The 17,693-nt window shown below is 36.0% G+C and overlaps 1 protein-coding gene across 1 annotated transcript in view; it reads right to left on the bottom strand.

Annotated features, from left to right (window-relative positions):
• SEMA3D (semaphorin 3D) overlaps positions 1-17,693 on the bottom strand; it is a 206,559-nt gene that overhangs the window by 62,831 nt on the left and 126,035 nt on the right. Inside the window, exons 5-7 of the mRNA XM_037736584.1 lie at positions 15,945-16,064; positions 9,983-10,076; positions 6,898-7,026 (exon numbers count right to left, since the gene is read on the bottom strand). Of these exons, the coding sequence (XP_037592512.1) occupies positions 6,898-7,026; positions 9,983-10,076; positions 15,945-16,064 (343 nt within the window). The remainder of the gene's footprint in view (positions 1-6,897; positions 7,027-9,982; positions 10,077-15,944; positions 16,065-17,693) is intronic.

Raw genomic sequence — 17,693 nt, 5'->3', positions numbered from 1 at the left:
GAGTTTCACTCTGTAGCCCAGGTTGGAGTGCAGTGGCGCCATCTTGGCTCACTGCAATCTCCGTTTCTCGGATTCCAGTTCAAGCAATTCTCCTGCCTCAGCCTCTGCAGTAGCTGGGATTACAGGCACATGCCACCATGCCTAGCTTTTTTTGTATTTTTAGTAGAGATAGGGTTTCACTATGTTGGCCAGGCTGGTCTCGAACTCCTGACATTGTGATCCATCTGCTTCAGCCTCCCAAAGTGCTGGGATTACAGGCATGAGCCACTGCGCCGGCCAACACTTCTTATTTTTTATTTAAATATATTTTCTTTTAAAAAGCAACTCTTTGTGGAATCAAATTGTTCTATAAATGTGAGATTAGAATTTCTGAAACCTAAGAAAACAAAGAATAATGTATTTAAATATTACTATATTCAAGGAACTTAGTGCAAAAAAGGAAAACTATTAGAATCAAATAATACAAGAATGAATAAGAACTCACACTCTATATCAAACCAAGTATAATCTGGATTAAGAAAATATTGACATATGGTCAAGACATGGCTAAGGAGAATGCCTAGCCTTGATTTTTCCACTGACTTGAAATGATATTACAGCAATGAACAGAGAAAACCAACCAATTGTGGGCTTCCACAAACACAGACCAGGGATGAATAATCATCTATAGAACTTTTTGAATTTACAGATGCTTAAATTCAATGCTGCCAAACTGGATAGAAATCTCTAGCTGAACAGGCATGTGTATTTTAAACATATACAAATACAAAAATAAATAAAACCCTATGTATATATGGGATAGGTAAAAGATACATTTAGACTCATTAACTCAAGGTCAATAATATAGCTGTATGGATGGACAGGGGTCATGGGGACTGAATAATAAATTCTTAAGTAATTTGAATGAGAAAAAATATGTAAATATAAAGCTATACAGAAATTATAGGAAATGCTTGGCTTTCCTTAGCTTCACAAATACGTGGGATTAAAATCGGTATTAACATGAGTAGAATTTACTGTAGCACTTACATGTAATTTATATAGAAGTTACACATGAGTGTGATAGCCCTTGAAATGTTAGTTTCCTGTCAAACCTACAAAATGATTGAATTGAACTTATAAAGCTTGGTGCAAAGTGTATATAATCTTCTCTCTAGAGAGAAAATGAAAACTCAGTGATTTGAAACAGAAAAGCGTAACAGTTAAAAGGAATACCAAATGAAGGAGAGAGCTGCTTATAAAGCTTTCCTCAGTCACTCAAATGGGAGGAGTTACATGAGCTGATTACTGTTCACTTGTTGTGAACATTGAATATGACAACTCATTGTCATATTGCTGAAATGCATAGGACAACCCACTTCAGATATGAAAAACATCATCCAAGTGTTGAAAGGTATGGCTATTTGAAACAGCCAATAGGTAGGCTATGACACTGGTCTACATTTCAGAAATTGCAGTATGACATCAGTGCAGTGGGAGGAGAAAAGAGCATGGATATTTTTCCAAGTGCTATTTATTTTACCTTTCAACTAATGTATACCATAAAAAATTTAATTCGTTTATTCAGCCATTGTTGATTTTACTGAACTCTCTTAAATATTGGCTATCTTACAAATACTGTAAAAAATTGTTTTGGAGGGAAATACTGGAGGTGTTGAAGCTAAATATTTGTTGTATAAAGAAATATGAGAAAAAGAGTTACTATCAGGTGCTTTATTCTGTGATTTAAACAGTAAGCATACTTGAGAGTTAAAAATAAATACAAGTTGCAGGAACAGAGTTTCTTTCTTGCAGATTTTGTTGAGGTCTGGTCTTAGAGCTCTGATGTTAGTATTTTATGATAGAAATGTTCCTGATTTGCTGCCAAATTTGTAAAAATAGGCATCATTTAATCAGTACATAGTTGATGAATTAAACAATTTAAAATTATACCAGTAGGCACCTGGGCTTTATTATAGCACATTTTCTCCATTTGGCATTTGAAGTACATGTCCCAACAGGAATGCAGTTTGAAATAGTGCATTTTCAGATTAACTTCTAGCATGAAACCAAGAAGCACTGCCAAATGAAAATGGCATAAACTCATGTGGCCTGCAGCACACACCACTCCTTTCTACCTATGAACTTCTCTTCATCCAGATGAGCACACTATCATTATTTCACAGACAGTAAGTTCCTAACTTCCTTTTGTTAATTATCATTTTCCTATTATTATTTTTTAATGTTCTCCTTTCATGTGGAAGGAGACTTTTCGCACAACAGATCATCCCAAGAGAAATGTCAAATGAAAACTGTCTCCACATGTTAAAAATGAAAATGTAAAACAAAAGCTCTCATCTATTCCAAGAAAGAAAACAAAAACATATGCACGCGTCTGAGGCGTTATTGTTTGTTTTCATCTTCCAAGTGGTCACACTTCTTAGTTTTATCCTAAAACTCTAACAAAAGCTCAACTGCATTTGATAAACACCCTAGTTTTCTATTTGCATCTATATTCCTATTTCCTATATGTTTTAAGATTAAGTTGATAAATCAGTCTGGAACCATCAAAGTCTTCATTTAGAAATGCCCATAAAAGTACTGTAAAAGAAAATGTTTTTACAAGTTCAAATAAAAACTGCCTCAAAGATGAAAAAAAATTAATCTTTGCCATTTTGTATCCTCCTCCTAAAGTGTTTGCTAGGTGGATTAGTATCTTAAGGAAGGAATCAGGATTTCTACTTCTTAAGTCTTGAAACTGGATTAAACAGTCCTAGACAAATTCTAACAAGGATCCTTGCACTGTTAAGCGGTTAGCTGATCTCACACTGGTTAATGCCAAGTGGGGCACAGAACACAATATGGCATGCACACGTGTATCCAGAATTTTAAACTCCCTAAGTGGTTCAGTGATAAAAATGGATTTATAAAAGATTCATATAGCATCATATTAAAAATATTATTCTTTAGAAGATGCATCTTAATAGTTAAATACTAAATTGTTGCAGTTCATCTGTAGTCTCTCTTGTCACACTCCTGTCTCCAGACAGATGACCCCATTGACTTTGGACCATAGGCTGACTGTATCTGGAAAATGGCCATTTCTCATGAAGGACAGAAATGTCCTCTGAGCAAGCCAGTGTTTTGTCTTATTCCATCAGGTCTCTCTTCATTATAAGAATATCATCATTTGTATCATTTCTTCCCTTCCTCTGCCCTAGTTTCTGTGCTCTGGGGAGCTCCTGAGTGACTTGAGTCTCCTGAAGCATTGTGCTCTTCTAGCTCTGGCCTGCCTTTCCCTCAGCAAACATCTGACTGGCTGCTTGTACTTTGCCTGGCTCCAGCTAGCCTGCCTAACACATTGCTTGCCAAACTCCATTTTCTTTTTCTGTCCAATCTCCTGCTACCAGACTCACATCCTTGGCTTGCTGTTGCCCTACATGGCATGTACGTAAGGCCCAGTTTGTAGTGAGGCTGCAAAGAGCAGGGGATATGCCATAAAAAGACCAGAATTTGAGCTGATGAACTCTATCAGACAATGGAAGTGATACAGTGTTGGGAGCTACATATGCATATTTGAGCTTCAAACTCACCTCCACTAGCTGTTTATGAACTATTATCTGACATCTACTATATTATCAAATGTAAACTGCAGGTAATAATTCTCTCAGGATTATAACAGTCAATAAAATAGCACTTTAAATGTGCCAAGATTAGGACTAGCATGGATATTATATAACATGTGTATGAAATAACTTTGATATTATATAAAATAAATTTGAATGGGGAGAAATGAGAAATAGGGAGATCAGTTAGTAAACAATAAAATGGTGATGATAAATCAGAAATGAGGTAATGAAGACCTATAGGAAGATGGTAACCATAGAATGAACAAGGTCAACAGATAATTTCAAGGAAGTAAAGGCTCTTAGCAATAGATTAGATAAAGGAGAGGAAGAAGAGGAAGGAATCAAAGATAACTCCAAGCTAACTGGGTGGATGAAGTTAAGAAAGTTAAAATAGATAAAAATCAGGAAATCTATAATGAAGGAGAGTTTTGAAAGAAGAAACAAGATCTATAACGTTCACAAGATTTTAGACTTTAGATTCAATTAAAGCAAAGGGTAATTAAACCACTTGTAAAAATCTTAAAGCAATTTAACAGCACAATCAAAATTAAGGTTTAAATATCTTGATTTGTATATAGTACAATCATCTTTTTTCTTTTAATCCAGAATAAAAATGGAAGTCATCCAAATAAATTATTTTTAAGGCCACTTATTTACAGGAAAAGGTTGGAAACACAATTTTAGGAAACACTGGAACACAGGAAACAGTTGAAACTATTCGGATGGATGAGCTCACACAATTATGAAGTGCAGAGGGAGGGAATGAAAAGGTGGTCAATAATATGAAATGCTAAAGAGATGGTAGAGAATCACTCGGCATTCAGGGTTTTAGCCCCACTTCTACCTCTGCTACCTTCAGAAATAATAATGATCATGATGATTATATTGACACTAATCTGGCTCTTAAAATTGTCTTCTAACAGACTTCCCTATATGATTTAATTTAGTCTTTATAACACCCTTTGAATAGATGCTATTGTTAATAGATTCCATATTTACAGACAAAGAATTTGAATGGAAGAAAGGTTTGACCAAGGTACCATTCAGAAATTAAACACAAATAAATAAATTCCACAGAAACAAAGCTATAACTTTGGCTTAAACTGGGACACCTTTAAGAGTAAAAGAACAGAAGTGAACTGAAAATATCCTGGGCAAAGTAGGTCATATAATCACCCCGGCTTTTAACCACTAAGTAGTCTGCCTTGAATCTCCTGGAACCATAAAAGTTACTTTTCTGCATAGTAATCATTTGCTTGAATTCTGTCAATTGAGAATTCCTCTACCATTTATCTTTTCTCCTGTCTTCAATTTCTTCCATTCTACTGGCTTCTTTAATTGCAAAGTTTTCCCACATCCAAATCTCTTGAGCCTTGCCTCATGTCCTTGGATTCTTCTATTTACAAACAAGTATCTTGTCTCTCAAATTCTCTCCGCAGTATATTCTCATGCCCATCCTCACTTTCACTACCTTTGTTGCTATCCCTTTCTCATTTTCACGCAATGGCCTCTGTCTCTCTGTCCTCGTCCTTCTTTAGTCTTCCTTTCATGTTATTCCTTTCACGCTATTAAAAAACATGCCATTGTTTCTGTAAGTTACCTTTAGAAAAACAAAGTTCTGACTCCCTGATTAAAATGTAAGCCATCATGGTTTCAAGATAATATTTGCAGCTTTGTAGCCTTGTCTCCCACTCTTGCTTTATGCTCCAGGCTGAGTAAGGCATTCATCAGCCCTGAGGTCAGTGACCCTCCCCTGTCTATCTGTGCAGGCTGCATGGACAGAGTAGCACCCAGTAGGCAATAGAGCCTCAGAAGTTGTTTACTAAGGGAATTGTTAAACCAATTCAAACGTCTCCTACTCTCTAATCTTCTTCATACAGAACTAAAAATAGCATTTCCAGATAAATAATAGTTGAATGCATACTTACTACATTTATTGTATGGACAATGCTGCTGACTTATTAATATGTTACAGTTAAGGAAAAAATATTACTGTGTTTTAGAAGAGGGGAAACGTAACAGTATTTGCCATTCCAAGACAGAGATACAATCTTATATGTCATTGTAAGCCATAAAAATATCTCTTTACTCAAATAGTTATCTAAACTATTCTCTAGGTGACATCTAAGAAGTTACTTTCAAACCATGTAATTCCACAAAAATCTGATAATGCATAGAAAGATAGCTTTGCTTTGCATGTGTGTCAATAAATTAATGGATAATCACATAGTCAGGGATATTCTATATCTGTTTTCTCTTTTAAGACTACCTATTCAGGGTACTCTTTTGGCCAAGGAGAATCACATTGTTGTGTAAACAAATAGATCTGTGCTTCTTGATTAAATAAATGTTTTCAGAGTGTTTTTCCTTTTGTTTATGTTGTCATTGCTTAAAAGGCACTGAGAGATAGAGAGATAGCCCCTAGGAAATCTCTATACTGGTACCCTTCACTAAAGCCCAATATTTATTATGAGTGAGAAATATCTGCCTGCTTAAACTATAGTGTTATTTCATTCTGCCATGCAATGGAATAAAGTCATATATTACAGTATCATGACAAAATTTAATCTGTTGTAAGGTGGTAGTAGGGAGTGGGGTGGAGTGGGGTGCCTTGTAATGGTCCTTGTAATGCCTTGTAATGGATTAATTAAATAATTTATACATTTATAGGTTTCTTATGTTTTTTTTAAATTTTTTTAACTCAAAATATTGTGTGATTCTTAGTAATCAAAATTATGTCAATATTAATATACTTAAAATTTTGAAGAGAAGTGTCTTAACCCAAACGTATATTATTTATAAACAACAGAAGTTAACATACAATCTAACCCCAGTTCATTGAGCTAACAGACAGTGCATGGCTTGGTCTTTACACAGACTGTAAGCATAAGATTGCCAGCTTGAATCCTCCCTCTGCCTCTGACAAGTTGTAAGACCTTGACCAAACTACTTCTCTGTACTTCAGTATTATTATAGCATAATAGTTTATGCCTATTAAAGCATAAAATAATGATATATCCCAGATGGCATGGTGAATATTTAAAACATCAATTAGAGCATAGAACAGTGTTGAGGAATAGCACACACTCAATAAATATTAAGTATTACTGTATAAACAAAAGGTTTTGGAGATTTGTCTTCAAGGAGAATTATTTCAAATGTATTTTCTAATGTTGAGCTAAATCAAATCTTCCAAAAGCATGTTTGGATGAATAATAAGGAACTTCTTATCTATCCTAAACCAAAGGCAAGACAATCAAAAGTGAAAAAAAAAAAAAAAATCACTAACCATTGAGCCAGTAGTACTCTGAAATGTCAGTTCTGATGTAGTGGTGGTTATTAGGAGGCCCAAGGGATCGGGTAAATGCGGTTTCTTTGCCAAGGAAATCATAAGCTGTTCCAGAGTAGAGGTTCTCGTCTGGGAAGGAGAAAAAAGTACACAGGGGTTTTAAGAGTACAGCAGGAGATGCTATTTAACATATATAAACTTCATAGCATGACACCAAAGATGTTTGTTGCTTAATAACAGAATGTATTGTTTCATAAATTTCACATTCAGATTTTGAAAATGTAGCTTAGTTGAAGAAAGGATAACTCAATTTACTTTGGTAAGCTGATACTAGATGCTTGAATATAAAACAGGCCAAATTCGTCTGAATTAATAATTGCATATGCATTAGTTTCCCTTTTGAGTAAATAATAATAAGTGATTCTTCTTTTCTTCTCCCCACAAATAATTCAAAGAAATATCATAATTAGGAGTTCCTCTTTAGCATAAGACACAAAAAAATATGAAAAGCTAAAGGCCATGATGAGGAATGGATTGTATAATTAATATTTGCTTAACTGACACAACCTCAATGACCACAAATTTTCTTTTCCTAACCTCTGCTGAAAGGGAGATTTCAGCACTGAAGTCATTCTTTGTAATTATAACATGTTGCATTCCTTGTAGCTAATCATGTCTCTAATAGTTCTGATAAGCAGGAATTCTTGAAAGGGGAAAGATGTTGCCATTACTGCATACCAAACTTCCTCTGTTATTTGTGTAAAGTGCATATCCATCTTTCACCAGAGACAGAAAGAAAGAAAAGAGAGAAGGGAGGATGCCAAAAAGAAAGAGAGAGAAAAGAGAGAAGAACAAGGAAGACAGGAGAAGGAAAAGGAGGAGGAGAGAAGGGATTGTGAGATGGAGGAGGAAGAAGGGAAATAAGAGGAAGAGGGGGAAAAGTGGAGGCAGGCAGGTGGAGGACAGAGAGAAAAGAGAAAAGGCAGGGTAGAGAGAGGAAGAGGTTGGAAGGGAGGGGAGTGAGAAAAGCATCAGGGACGGAGAAGAGGGGAACAGGGATCCATGTTCCCTCATATCAGTGGCGGTGTTGGGTAGAGGCGGGTGGAGGGGCAGGAAGAAGAATGTCCCTGCAGGAGAATATGCTGTCTCTTTGACAGCTAAACTTCTACATTTTTTTTTTTTTTTTTTTTTTTATGCGATGGAGTCTTGTTCTGTTGCCAGGCTGGAGTGCAGTAGCTCGATCTTGGCCTCGGCTCACTGCAACCTCCGCCTCCTGGGTTTAAGCGATTCCCCTGCCTCAGGCTCCCAAGTAGTTGGGATTACAGGAACGCACCACCACACCCGGCTAATTTTTGTATTTTTTAGTAGAGACAGGGTTTCACCATGTTGGCCCTGATAGTCTCCATCCCCTGACCTCGCGATCTGCCCACCTCGGCCTCCCAAAGTGCTGGGACTACAGGCGTGAGCCACCGTGCCCAGCCCAAGAAACCTTCTTAGTCAACTATTTTGCTTCACATTTAATAGAACAATGTAAAAAATGGCAAATCCCTACAGAACATTTAGATTTTATAAATGCCTAAATATGAGAACAAATATATCATTTTATCACTGAAATTTATTTTTTCTTAGAAACATATCTTTAAAATTCTGCCTTGTATAAGAAGGGATTAAGATACTTTCTGTAGATGCTGATTATATCAGCTTTCAATGAAAAATCAGAGATAATTCAACCTTAAGAATGAGAATAGATAACTTCTAAAGGAAATACACACACACACACACACACACACACACAGAAAGAGAGAAATAGAGAGAGAGAGAGAGAGAGAGAGAGAGAGAGAACTCCAGCAACATAAAGTGAACGTGGATAAGGTACTGCTTCCATTCTCTTACGGTATCTCCCTACAATGTACCAGGTAAATGGCAATATTTGATTTTGGGCATATTTTTTAAAAATAAAAATAATAATAAAGACATTATTAAAAAGTTTGGTAAGAGTAAAAGAAGCGAACTATCACCTTGAAACCTATAAAACTGCAAGTATTTGAATGTTTTCTCAGGAAAAAATATATTTCAACATAAAAATTAAATCTGAATATCTGGGCTTTAAAACTTTTTCCTTGTACCTAAAATTACTTGGAGACTCAGAAGGGGAGTAAGAAATGCTGCCAATCTATTGTTTGTTTTGTTTTTTATTAAGGGTGTGCCAACTCCACTTCACAGATCAGAATCACATACCATCTATCTCATTTTCTGAGAATAATGACTGACCATTAGTCACATAATTTTCAAAAAACACAAACACACACGTGCTGTCACTTCAAAGCAAAATCACCAGTTTTCACTAAGTGAAAATTAAAATGTCATGGTGTTTCACTCTTATCGTCTATTCAAACATTTGACAGACAAGTTAAATAGAAAGAGACTAAAGTCATGAACCAAACCAAGAAAAAAGGAGTCCTTATAATGGTTGAAATTCAGAAGTCTTGCCGACGTTCCTTGGAACAGACTTCAGACCACACAGTACTGCTTCTTTGAACAAGATAGCTGTCTCATAAGAGAATTTAAGATGAATTCTACGTGAGAGAAGACTAGCTATGCTAGCAGAAATTTTATGTTTCCACTAATATAATCAGGTTATAGGGAAATTGCAAAGAAAGATGTTATAACATTCTATTATCTCTATTCTATAGGTTGATTAATTTGGCTTAATTTACCCACACATGGAATTGCTAAATTTAACTTCCATACTAAGTCAGATAGGGAGATATCACAACATAAGAAAATCCCCAGACTTCTATATATAAAACTATAGAACAAGTAATTACGTGTTCTTTGCATTATAAAAAATTCAATCAGAAATTCATTTAAAGAGTAACTGTGAAGACATCATGGATGGCTGTGGCCTTCCTTTACTGATAAGGATGCACAGTATAGACAAATTTAGCACTAAAATAATGGAACCAAATTGTTGGTGGAAGATTAGTCCAAAATTACCTTTAGCTCAATAAGAAAGTGTGGTTCAGTCAGCACATACCTCTTAGAAAACCATTTAAAAGTAAGAACTGCCTGTCATTGATCTTACCTACTAATACTGAAGCAAAAGGCTGCAGAGGATCGAAAGGACATTTCAGTCTGCCAGACTCCAAATTATGTGTGTCCAATTTGAATATAATGTCCTGTTGTGAGAAATATTAATATCAGTGAGCTTTTTAAAAATATTGCAATCAGTAAGAATGTGGGAGATACAAACTAAATTTCAACTCATGAATTTGATAAAACTGTTATAGCATGTGCATCGTGCTGTACTCCTTAGCTCTTTAGCAAATATATCTGGCATGACCGAATACCCATGTTTTGGTCTCCCTTGGCCCAAAGTGGCAATGATAACACTGAGTGAATTTTTCAAATGGAAGTAGTGATGTACTCATCAACACATTTAGTCTGGACCATTATCAATATCAAAATCACCACTAAGAACACATATTTCTTGAGCTTCACCACTTATTTATTGAGCCTAATAAAACCAACTTTATCTTTTAAAAATAAATTTCCTATAATAATCATACTTTCAGGAAAATTATTATGATTTATATAACTAAGTATCTTCAACTATACAAAATTACTTAAGCCTTGTAATAGCTTTTAAAATGTTAGTATAACATAAAAGTGTTCTACGGTAGGCAGTTCATTTTCAAGTTGTTGATACATCTGGGTAAAAAAATAAAAATCCTGTTGTAGTATTTTCACTATTAGGAAAACACTGTACACATTAAACCACATAGTTATTTTGGCGGAAACATCTATTTTTATAATAGCGGCCACAGACAGAATGACATTGGCAGACTTTTAGTATTCAAGAAAAAAAATAATGTCTTAAGTTGAGCTTGCCAAGAAAGAATATGAATGTATAATGAATGTGGCCCCATGAGCTTGAGTGTTTCATAACAATGACAACACTACCATCCAGCAGAAAGGATGATGATTCACTCTGTGCATGCGCTAGTTACAGAAATCCTGCATCTCAGACATTCTGTCTATGCGAAGTATCTACGAAGTTATATCAGAGCACACATGTAATAAAAAAGGACAATTGAGTGCAACTTATGTAGAATACAAACAACAAAGCAAAAGGGACAGAGAAAATTATTTGTTACGTTGCATTTTAGAGCTTCGTTTTTGTTTTGAACAAGACCAATAGTACTACTACCTCATTTAAAAAAATATTGAACACTAGTAGCAATTTAAATAGCCTAGTTAATAATTGCTGGTTTATAATTTTAAGTAAACACACTTTAATACAAACAATAATGGTACCTAACAGTTAATAGATAGTAACCTAGGGCCAGCCACGTTACACCCATTTTCTCATTAAATTCTCACCACCGGCCTAATAATGTAGCTGGTAATACTTTAATAATTTCAGCCTTGCAAACATCATATTGAGGAAGAAGGGATTACTGACCTTGTTCACTCATATAGCTAGTAAGGGCCACAGCAGGAGGTTAAATTCATGACTGTCTCCAAAGGTTATCCTCTTAACTAATCTAGTCTCAGAATTTCAAACATATAGATTTTAAAATGTGTTGAAATTAATTTATAGACCCACTGTGACTATGTAACATGATCAAGTTCAATTATGTTTCGTTTGAATAGGTCAACTAATGAAAAGTTGTTATAGTGGAACCTAGCTATGAAGAAAAGTTTAATGAGATCACATTTAGGGCGTGCTCCCCAACTGTGGATGGGGTCAGAGATATGCCAGGGTAAAACAACTCTAGATGGTGACTCAGAAGCATATTTAAATATCATTAAGGGTACATTATTCTCCACAGATCAAATAAACCCATTGACTCTACAGTCTGTAATGTAATATTGTAAAGAGAAAAGTAAACTGAATTCTGGTGCCCCAGAAAATTCTACAAAAAAGCTGGAAAAAAAAAGAAGGAAGGAAGGAAGAGACCAAGAGAGGAACTGAGGGAAAGAGGAAGGAAAGAATAATTAAAGAAATAAAAAAAATACCTGGGAAAATGTAACAGTGAATCCAAGGTACTAGATAAACTCCTACTATTATATAGACTTATGTTTCTGAATACAATATTTGATTAAATTATCCATGGAAGGCCATTAAACTGATATTTGTGGAAGCCCAGGACAAGGTCTCCCTTTATAATAATCTACTGGAAATAGGAGACAGCAGGAAAGCAAGTTTCCTTGAGCCAGTCAAGGACATGTACAAGAAAATAATATTTTAAAAAATGGATGATTCAATGTGCTTCCTGAAACAAACTGATTGAATTAATGGTGCTCTATATTTTGAAACTTCAATTTTATAAGATTGCTTCCATGAAGTTCCTTATTCTTTATTAATTATGCACAAAGCACCTGTCTGATCTACACAGTTGGAAATATGGGCAGAGAAGTAAAGATGATATAAGTAGGTAGAAATAATACTAAGAAAACGTTTAATTATCACAACTAAGCAACATTATTGTCAATATCATGCCCATTTAAAGATGAGATCTGCAGCAGCAGAGAAGAGATCCCAGAGGAAATGATCCCAAGCCAAGTATTAAACAACTATCGAGTTTTCCCAGTACTGCAGGATATAAATATTATTTTATATAAATACGTAAAGTATACATATTATAAAAATCCATGCCTCTTTACCTTTGTGTGTTTCCGTTACCTAATAATGGATGAATATTGACTAGAATAAAGCAAGTGCTATGCCAAAGAATATACAATCATTTTCTCATTTTATCCTCAAAATTACTCGTGAGATAGTTACTATTATTATTTTACTGAAGAAGCAGAAGGGTAGAAAGTTTATAGAGTATGCATACAGCCAAGGAGTTAGTAAATGACTGGAGCCATATTTCAAACTCTGGCCATCTGTCCTCAAGTTACTATTAGAAGTTGTTGACAGCAGCACAGACTTCTTTCCTAAATTCCAGCTGCAGTTGCCCACTTGGCATGACCTACTGAACATGTCTCAAATGCAGATTGTGCAAAACTAACTCACCATATTTCCCTCAAACTTGCTACTACTCTCACCTCAATAAGTAACACCACTCTTCAACTCACTGGCAAAGTCGGGAATCTGGGATTCATCTTAGCTTTTCTCACTTTCTTTCGATTGCCCAAGCCGCACTGCATAGCAGTCCCTGAAGAATAGCTTCCTCCACTCCTTTTGTGTATTGCTATTCCTTCTTCCCAGCCGCCTTAGGAGGAGCCTTATTTATTTGAAAATGGAAGGGACGGCCGGGCGCGGTGGCTCACGCCTGTAATCCCAGCACTTTGGGAGGCCGAGGCGGATGGATCACGAGGTCAAGAGATCGAGACCATCCTGGTCAACATGGTGAAACCCCATCTCTACTAAAGCTACAAAAAATTAGCTGGGCATGGTGGCGCGTGCCTGTAATCCCAGCTGCTCAGGAGGCTGAGGCAGGAGAATTGCCTGAGCCTAGGAGGCGGAGGTTGCAGTGAGCCGAGATCGCGCCATTGCACTCCAGCCTGGGTAACAAGAGTGAAACTCTGTCTCAAAAAAAAAAAAAAAAAAAAAAAAGAAAACGGAAGGGACTTCTAAACTCCCTCTAGAATACAATGATTTCTTGGGACTAATGATTCATTTAAAAAGTTAACACTTTTCAAGCAGGGCTACCATACAATTAATTACCTGTACTCCAGACCAGCTGAAAACTCAAAGTTCAATGCCCCTGTTTACTCATAATTCTTTTATTCCTGGAATTTGTAAATATGACTGCCCCAGGACTTCTTGACAGTCTCAAGCTAAGTAATTAGCCCCATCTAAATTTGCTTTCAGCACTTGTGACTTTTTTTGGGGGAGACAGTCTTGCTCTGTCACCCAGACTGGAGTGCAGTGGTGCAATCTCGGCTCACTGCAACCTCTGCCTCCCAGGTTCAAGCAATTCTCCTACCTTAGTCTTCAGAGTATCTAGGATTAAAGACATGTGCCACCACAGCTGTCTAATTTTTGTATTATTAGGAGAGATGGGGTTTCACCATGTTGGCTAGGCTAATCTTGAACTCCTGACCTCAAGTGATCCAGCCACCTTAGCCTCCCAATGTGCTGGGATTACAGGTGTGAGCCACCGTGTCCAGCCAGCACTTGTAACTTTTAAGGAGCTATAGAACACTATTTGCCCCTTCAGCAGGTTGTGAGTTTGCCCTTTATCCTCAGGCCTCAAAACACACCAAGCTGTGGGGCTATATCACATAATTACACCCCGTGCAATGAGCTACTGTTATATATTATCCTTCATCAAAGCTAGACAGGAGAACATTACACCACCAACTAAGAATGATGGATTCAAGTTGCCAAGTCTCCTAGTGGTTCAGTAATTTAACTATCAGGGTTGCTTTCTTTTCAAACAATTGAGTCTGGGCTGGTTAGACAAGTTGGTTAGAGAGGAAAATCTATCTGTCCACAGTTGTGGGTTTGATCTCTGTGTGAATCAGCTAAGACGAATGTAAAGAAACCTTTTCCATGAGCCCAGACTTTACTTTCAAAAACATAGCCAGTTATCCTGCAAATATGTGTGGTTACTCCCAAAAAGTACAGTCATGCATCACTTAACGACAAGGGTATGTTCTAAGAAATACATCATTATGCAATGTCATCATTGTGTGAACATCACTGAGTGCACTTACACAAACCTAGATGATACAGACTACTGCACACCTACGCTGTATGGTGTAGCCTATGGTTCCTAGACTAGAAACATGAACAGCTTGTTACTGTTGAATACTATAGGCAACTACAGCACAATGGTAAGCATTTGTGCATCTAATTATGTAAGCATAGAAAAAACTGCAGTAAAAATAGGGTAATATAATCTCATGGGCCTGCCATATTATATGCAGTCTGTTGTTGATGGAAACCTTGTTATGATACACATAACTGTACTTATATAAACATGAGGATGACATTGTACACCACCAAGAAACAATTGGGAGGACGTATCCTAAAGGTCAGTTGGGCATGCTTGCTCTAGAGATAGACTGCCTTTATTCAATTTGTTGCAAGACCATTTAGTAGTTGGGTGATTCATCATGTTATTTATTCCACTGAGACTTAAGTTTTACTATCCTATAAATTGGGAATTAAAATGACACTGGCTATATTGAGAGTGTTGTGAAATTTCAAAGCAATAATCCATGTAAAGTGCATGGGATGAAGTCCATAACACAAGAACAGTATGCTAAAGTATTGGTAATTAATTTAACTGCAAAAATATGCATGTTTCTCACTTATTAAAGTGCTCATTGATATCTGGAATACATTAATCTTAATTAATACATCCTTTATTTCCATTATTGCAATTTGGTCCAGCCGAAACAATAAATTCATTGTGCCAATGACTCTTTACACAATTATAAGAAAATTATTAAAATACACTTAGTGTCCACTATTATAAACATACGTAACAGGTCAACTTTATTGGATGAGAAAATGAAATTATTTATATAATGCAATTCTTTTGCAAGATCTTATGGAAAACAAATTTTTATCAACAGTAACATACTATATAGATATGTATTTAAAAAGGAAAGTCAGGAGAAAATACAGACAGACATAGAGCCCATAGAAAACAAACATTTTTAACATTTTTACACTATTAATTTTGATTATCCTGCTAAAAACCACTTTTAATAGAAAAACATTTGTATTAGGTAGATCAAGTATACCGTTAAAATGACAGTCCATAGAATGGCTAGGAACATAAGTTACTATGTTGTTCATAAACTATATGTTTTTTGTTTTGTTTTGTTTTGTTTTGTTTTGTATTTGTTTTGTTTTAATACAGGATCTTACTATGCTGCTTAGGCTGGATTTGAATTCCTTGGCTCAAGTGACCCTCCAATTTCATCCTCCTGAGTAATTGGGATTACAGGCATGCACCACCATGCCTGGCCATATATGTTTCAGCATTTATATTTAAATCTGCCTGTTTTACGTCATAGGAATTAAGTAATAAGATATTACAATAAGTTATGCTTTTCATACTTTTTCATTATATTACCTCCTTGTAGGCTCCAAGATCAATATATCCACATATTGGATGAAATGCTCCAGTTCCACACACATATATGTGAGTTTTGTTATAGGGCTGAAGTACTCTGATGAAATTTGCACATTCTGTCTATTGGACATAAAAATTAAAAGTATTAACACACAATTCCGGTTTTTGAAATATTATCATTTATGCCACCTGTTTTCCAAGTAGATCAATCATCAAAAATAAGAGCACAAATGAAAAAGATTTATGATAAATTCTAGACAACTGATGTAGCAAAGGAGCAAGACAAATATAGAAACTATGGCTTAAAGGAGTAGCTTTTTTGATTTTTGAAGTTATAAAAGCATTGAACTAATCAGAATTAGATTAATTAGAATGCAAGTCTGTATAGTGGTACTCAGTGAGGCCTAGAGAATGGATATAAATAGAATATGAATTAGACGTTCATATTTAAAATTTTCTCCTTTAATTTTTTAGAGATGAGGCCTATGTTGTCCAGATTGGCCTCAAACTCCTGGGCTCAAGAGATCCTCCCCAACTCAGCCTCCTGAGTAGCTAGGACTACAGGCACCCACCACCACACCTGGCATCCTCACTTTCTACAAGAAATACAAAGAGCACAAAATCTATCTTGATCTGTTGTTAACCACATAATTTATACCATATAGCTACTACTGTTTGCAACGTCATCTGTCTCAGCTACACTGAAACAAAACGCTGAACACAAACATGGATCTCTACATGTGTATTCTATTCTTACTGACGAGATGCCCTCACTTACTGCCATTTGTTTTCAAATGTTACAGAGCCTTTAAGAATCAGATTATTTCCTAATGATTCCAACAATCTCTGTTTTTTTCTCATAGACTTTTGTTACATCAAGTCAAATTTTTGAAGAAGTTTTTGGTTCTTTTGATTTTTGCATATGCTTATGCCTCAAAATATTTCTTTATGTCATCATTATCTCTAGAACATAATACTTTTATATGCTTTAATAGTAGCAAATAGTACCTCTCTCTTTTTCAAAGTATTTATTCTTGTTATTATATATTGTTTTCAATCTGTCTCCTGCAAGTGATACTGTATATAATTGTTTGATGCAATGTCTTAACTATGGTTTCATGAGTCCTGGATCCAAAGATCCCTAAGTAAACACTGGGCTGGAGCACACTTTTATCCTAGGTTGGCTTTACACAGGAGACAGGCAAGTGTTGGGTTATAAAGGAAGTTGGTAACCTGAGAAATCACTGGATTTCATAGAAAAAGTCATTTCTTCCTGCCTGAGTGGCCATAGGTTACTCAACCGTCAGGCATGGACCTAAAGGTCACTGTTACAATTAGGGTTCCTAGAAGAAATACATTTAAAAACAAACAAACAACAACAACAAAAAACAGCATCAGACAATAACCTAACTGGTAGGATGGTTTTTAGGAAGAAATAAAAATTTTTTAAAAAGCAGACAACGGCCGAGCACAGTGGCTCACACCTGTAATACCAGCACTTTGAGAGGCTGAGGTGAGTGGACCGCCTGAAGTTGGGGGTTGGAGATCAGACTGACCAACATGAGGAAACCCCATCTCTACTAAAAATACAAAATTAGCCAGGCGTGGTACAGCATGCCTGTAATCCCAGCTACTCTGGAGGCCGAGGCAGGAGAATGGCTTGAACCTGAGAGGGGTAGGTTGTGGTGAGCTGAGATCGTGCCATTGCACTCCAGCCTGGGCAATAAGAGTGAAACTCCTTTTCAAAAA

Source organism: Cebus imitator, unplaced genomic scaffold (assembly GCF_001604975.1).
Source record: "Cebus imitator isolate Cc_AM_T3 unplaced genomic scaffold, Cebus_imitator-1.0 Scaffold26, whole genome shotgun sequence".
NCBI classification, from domain to species: domain Eukaryota; kingdom Metazoa; phylum Chordata; class Mammalia; order Primates; family Cebidae; genus Cebus; species Cebus imitator.
Note: the sequence above shows the minus strand (reverse complement) of the source record. Positions and strands in the feature narration are given on the sequence as shown.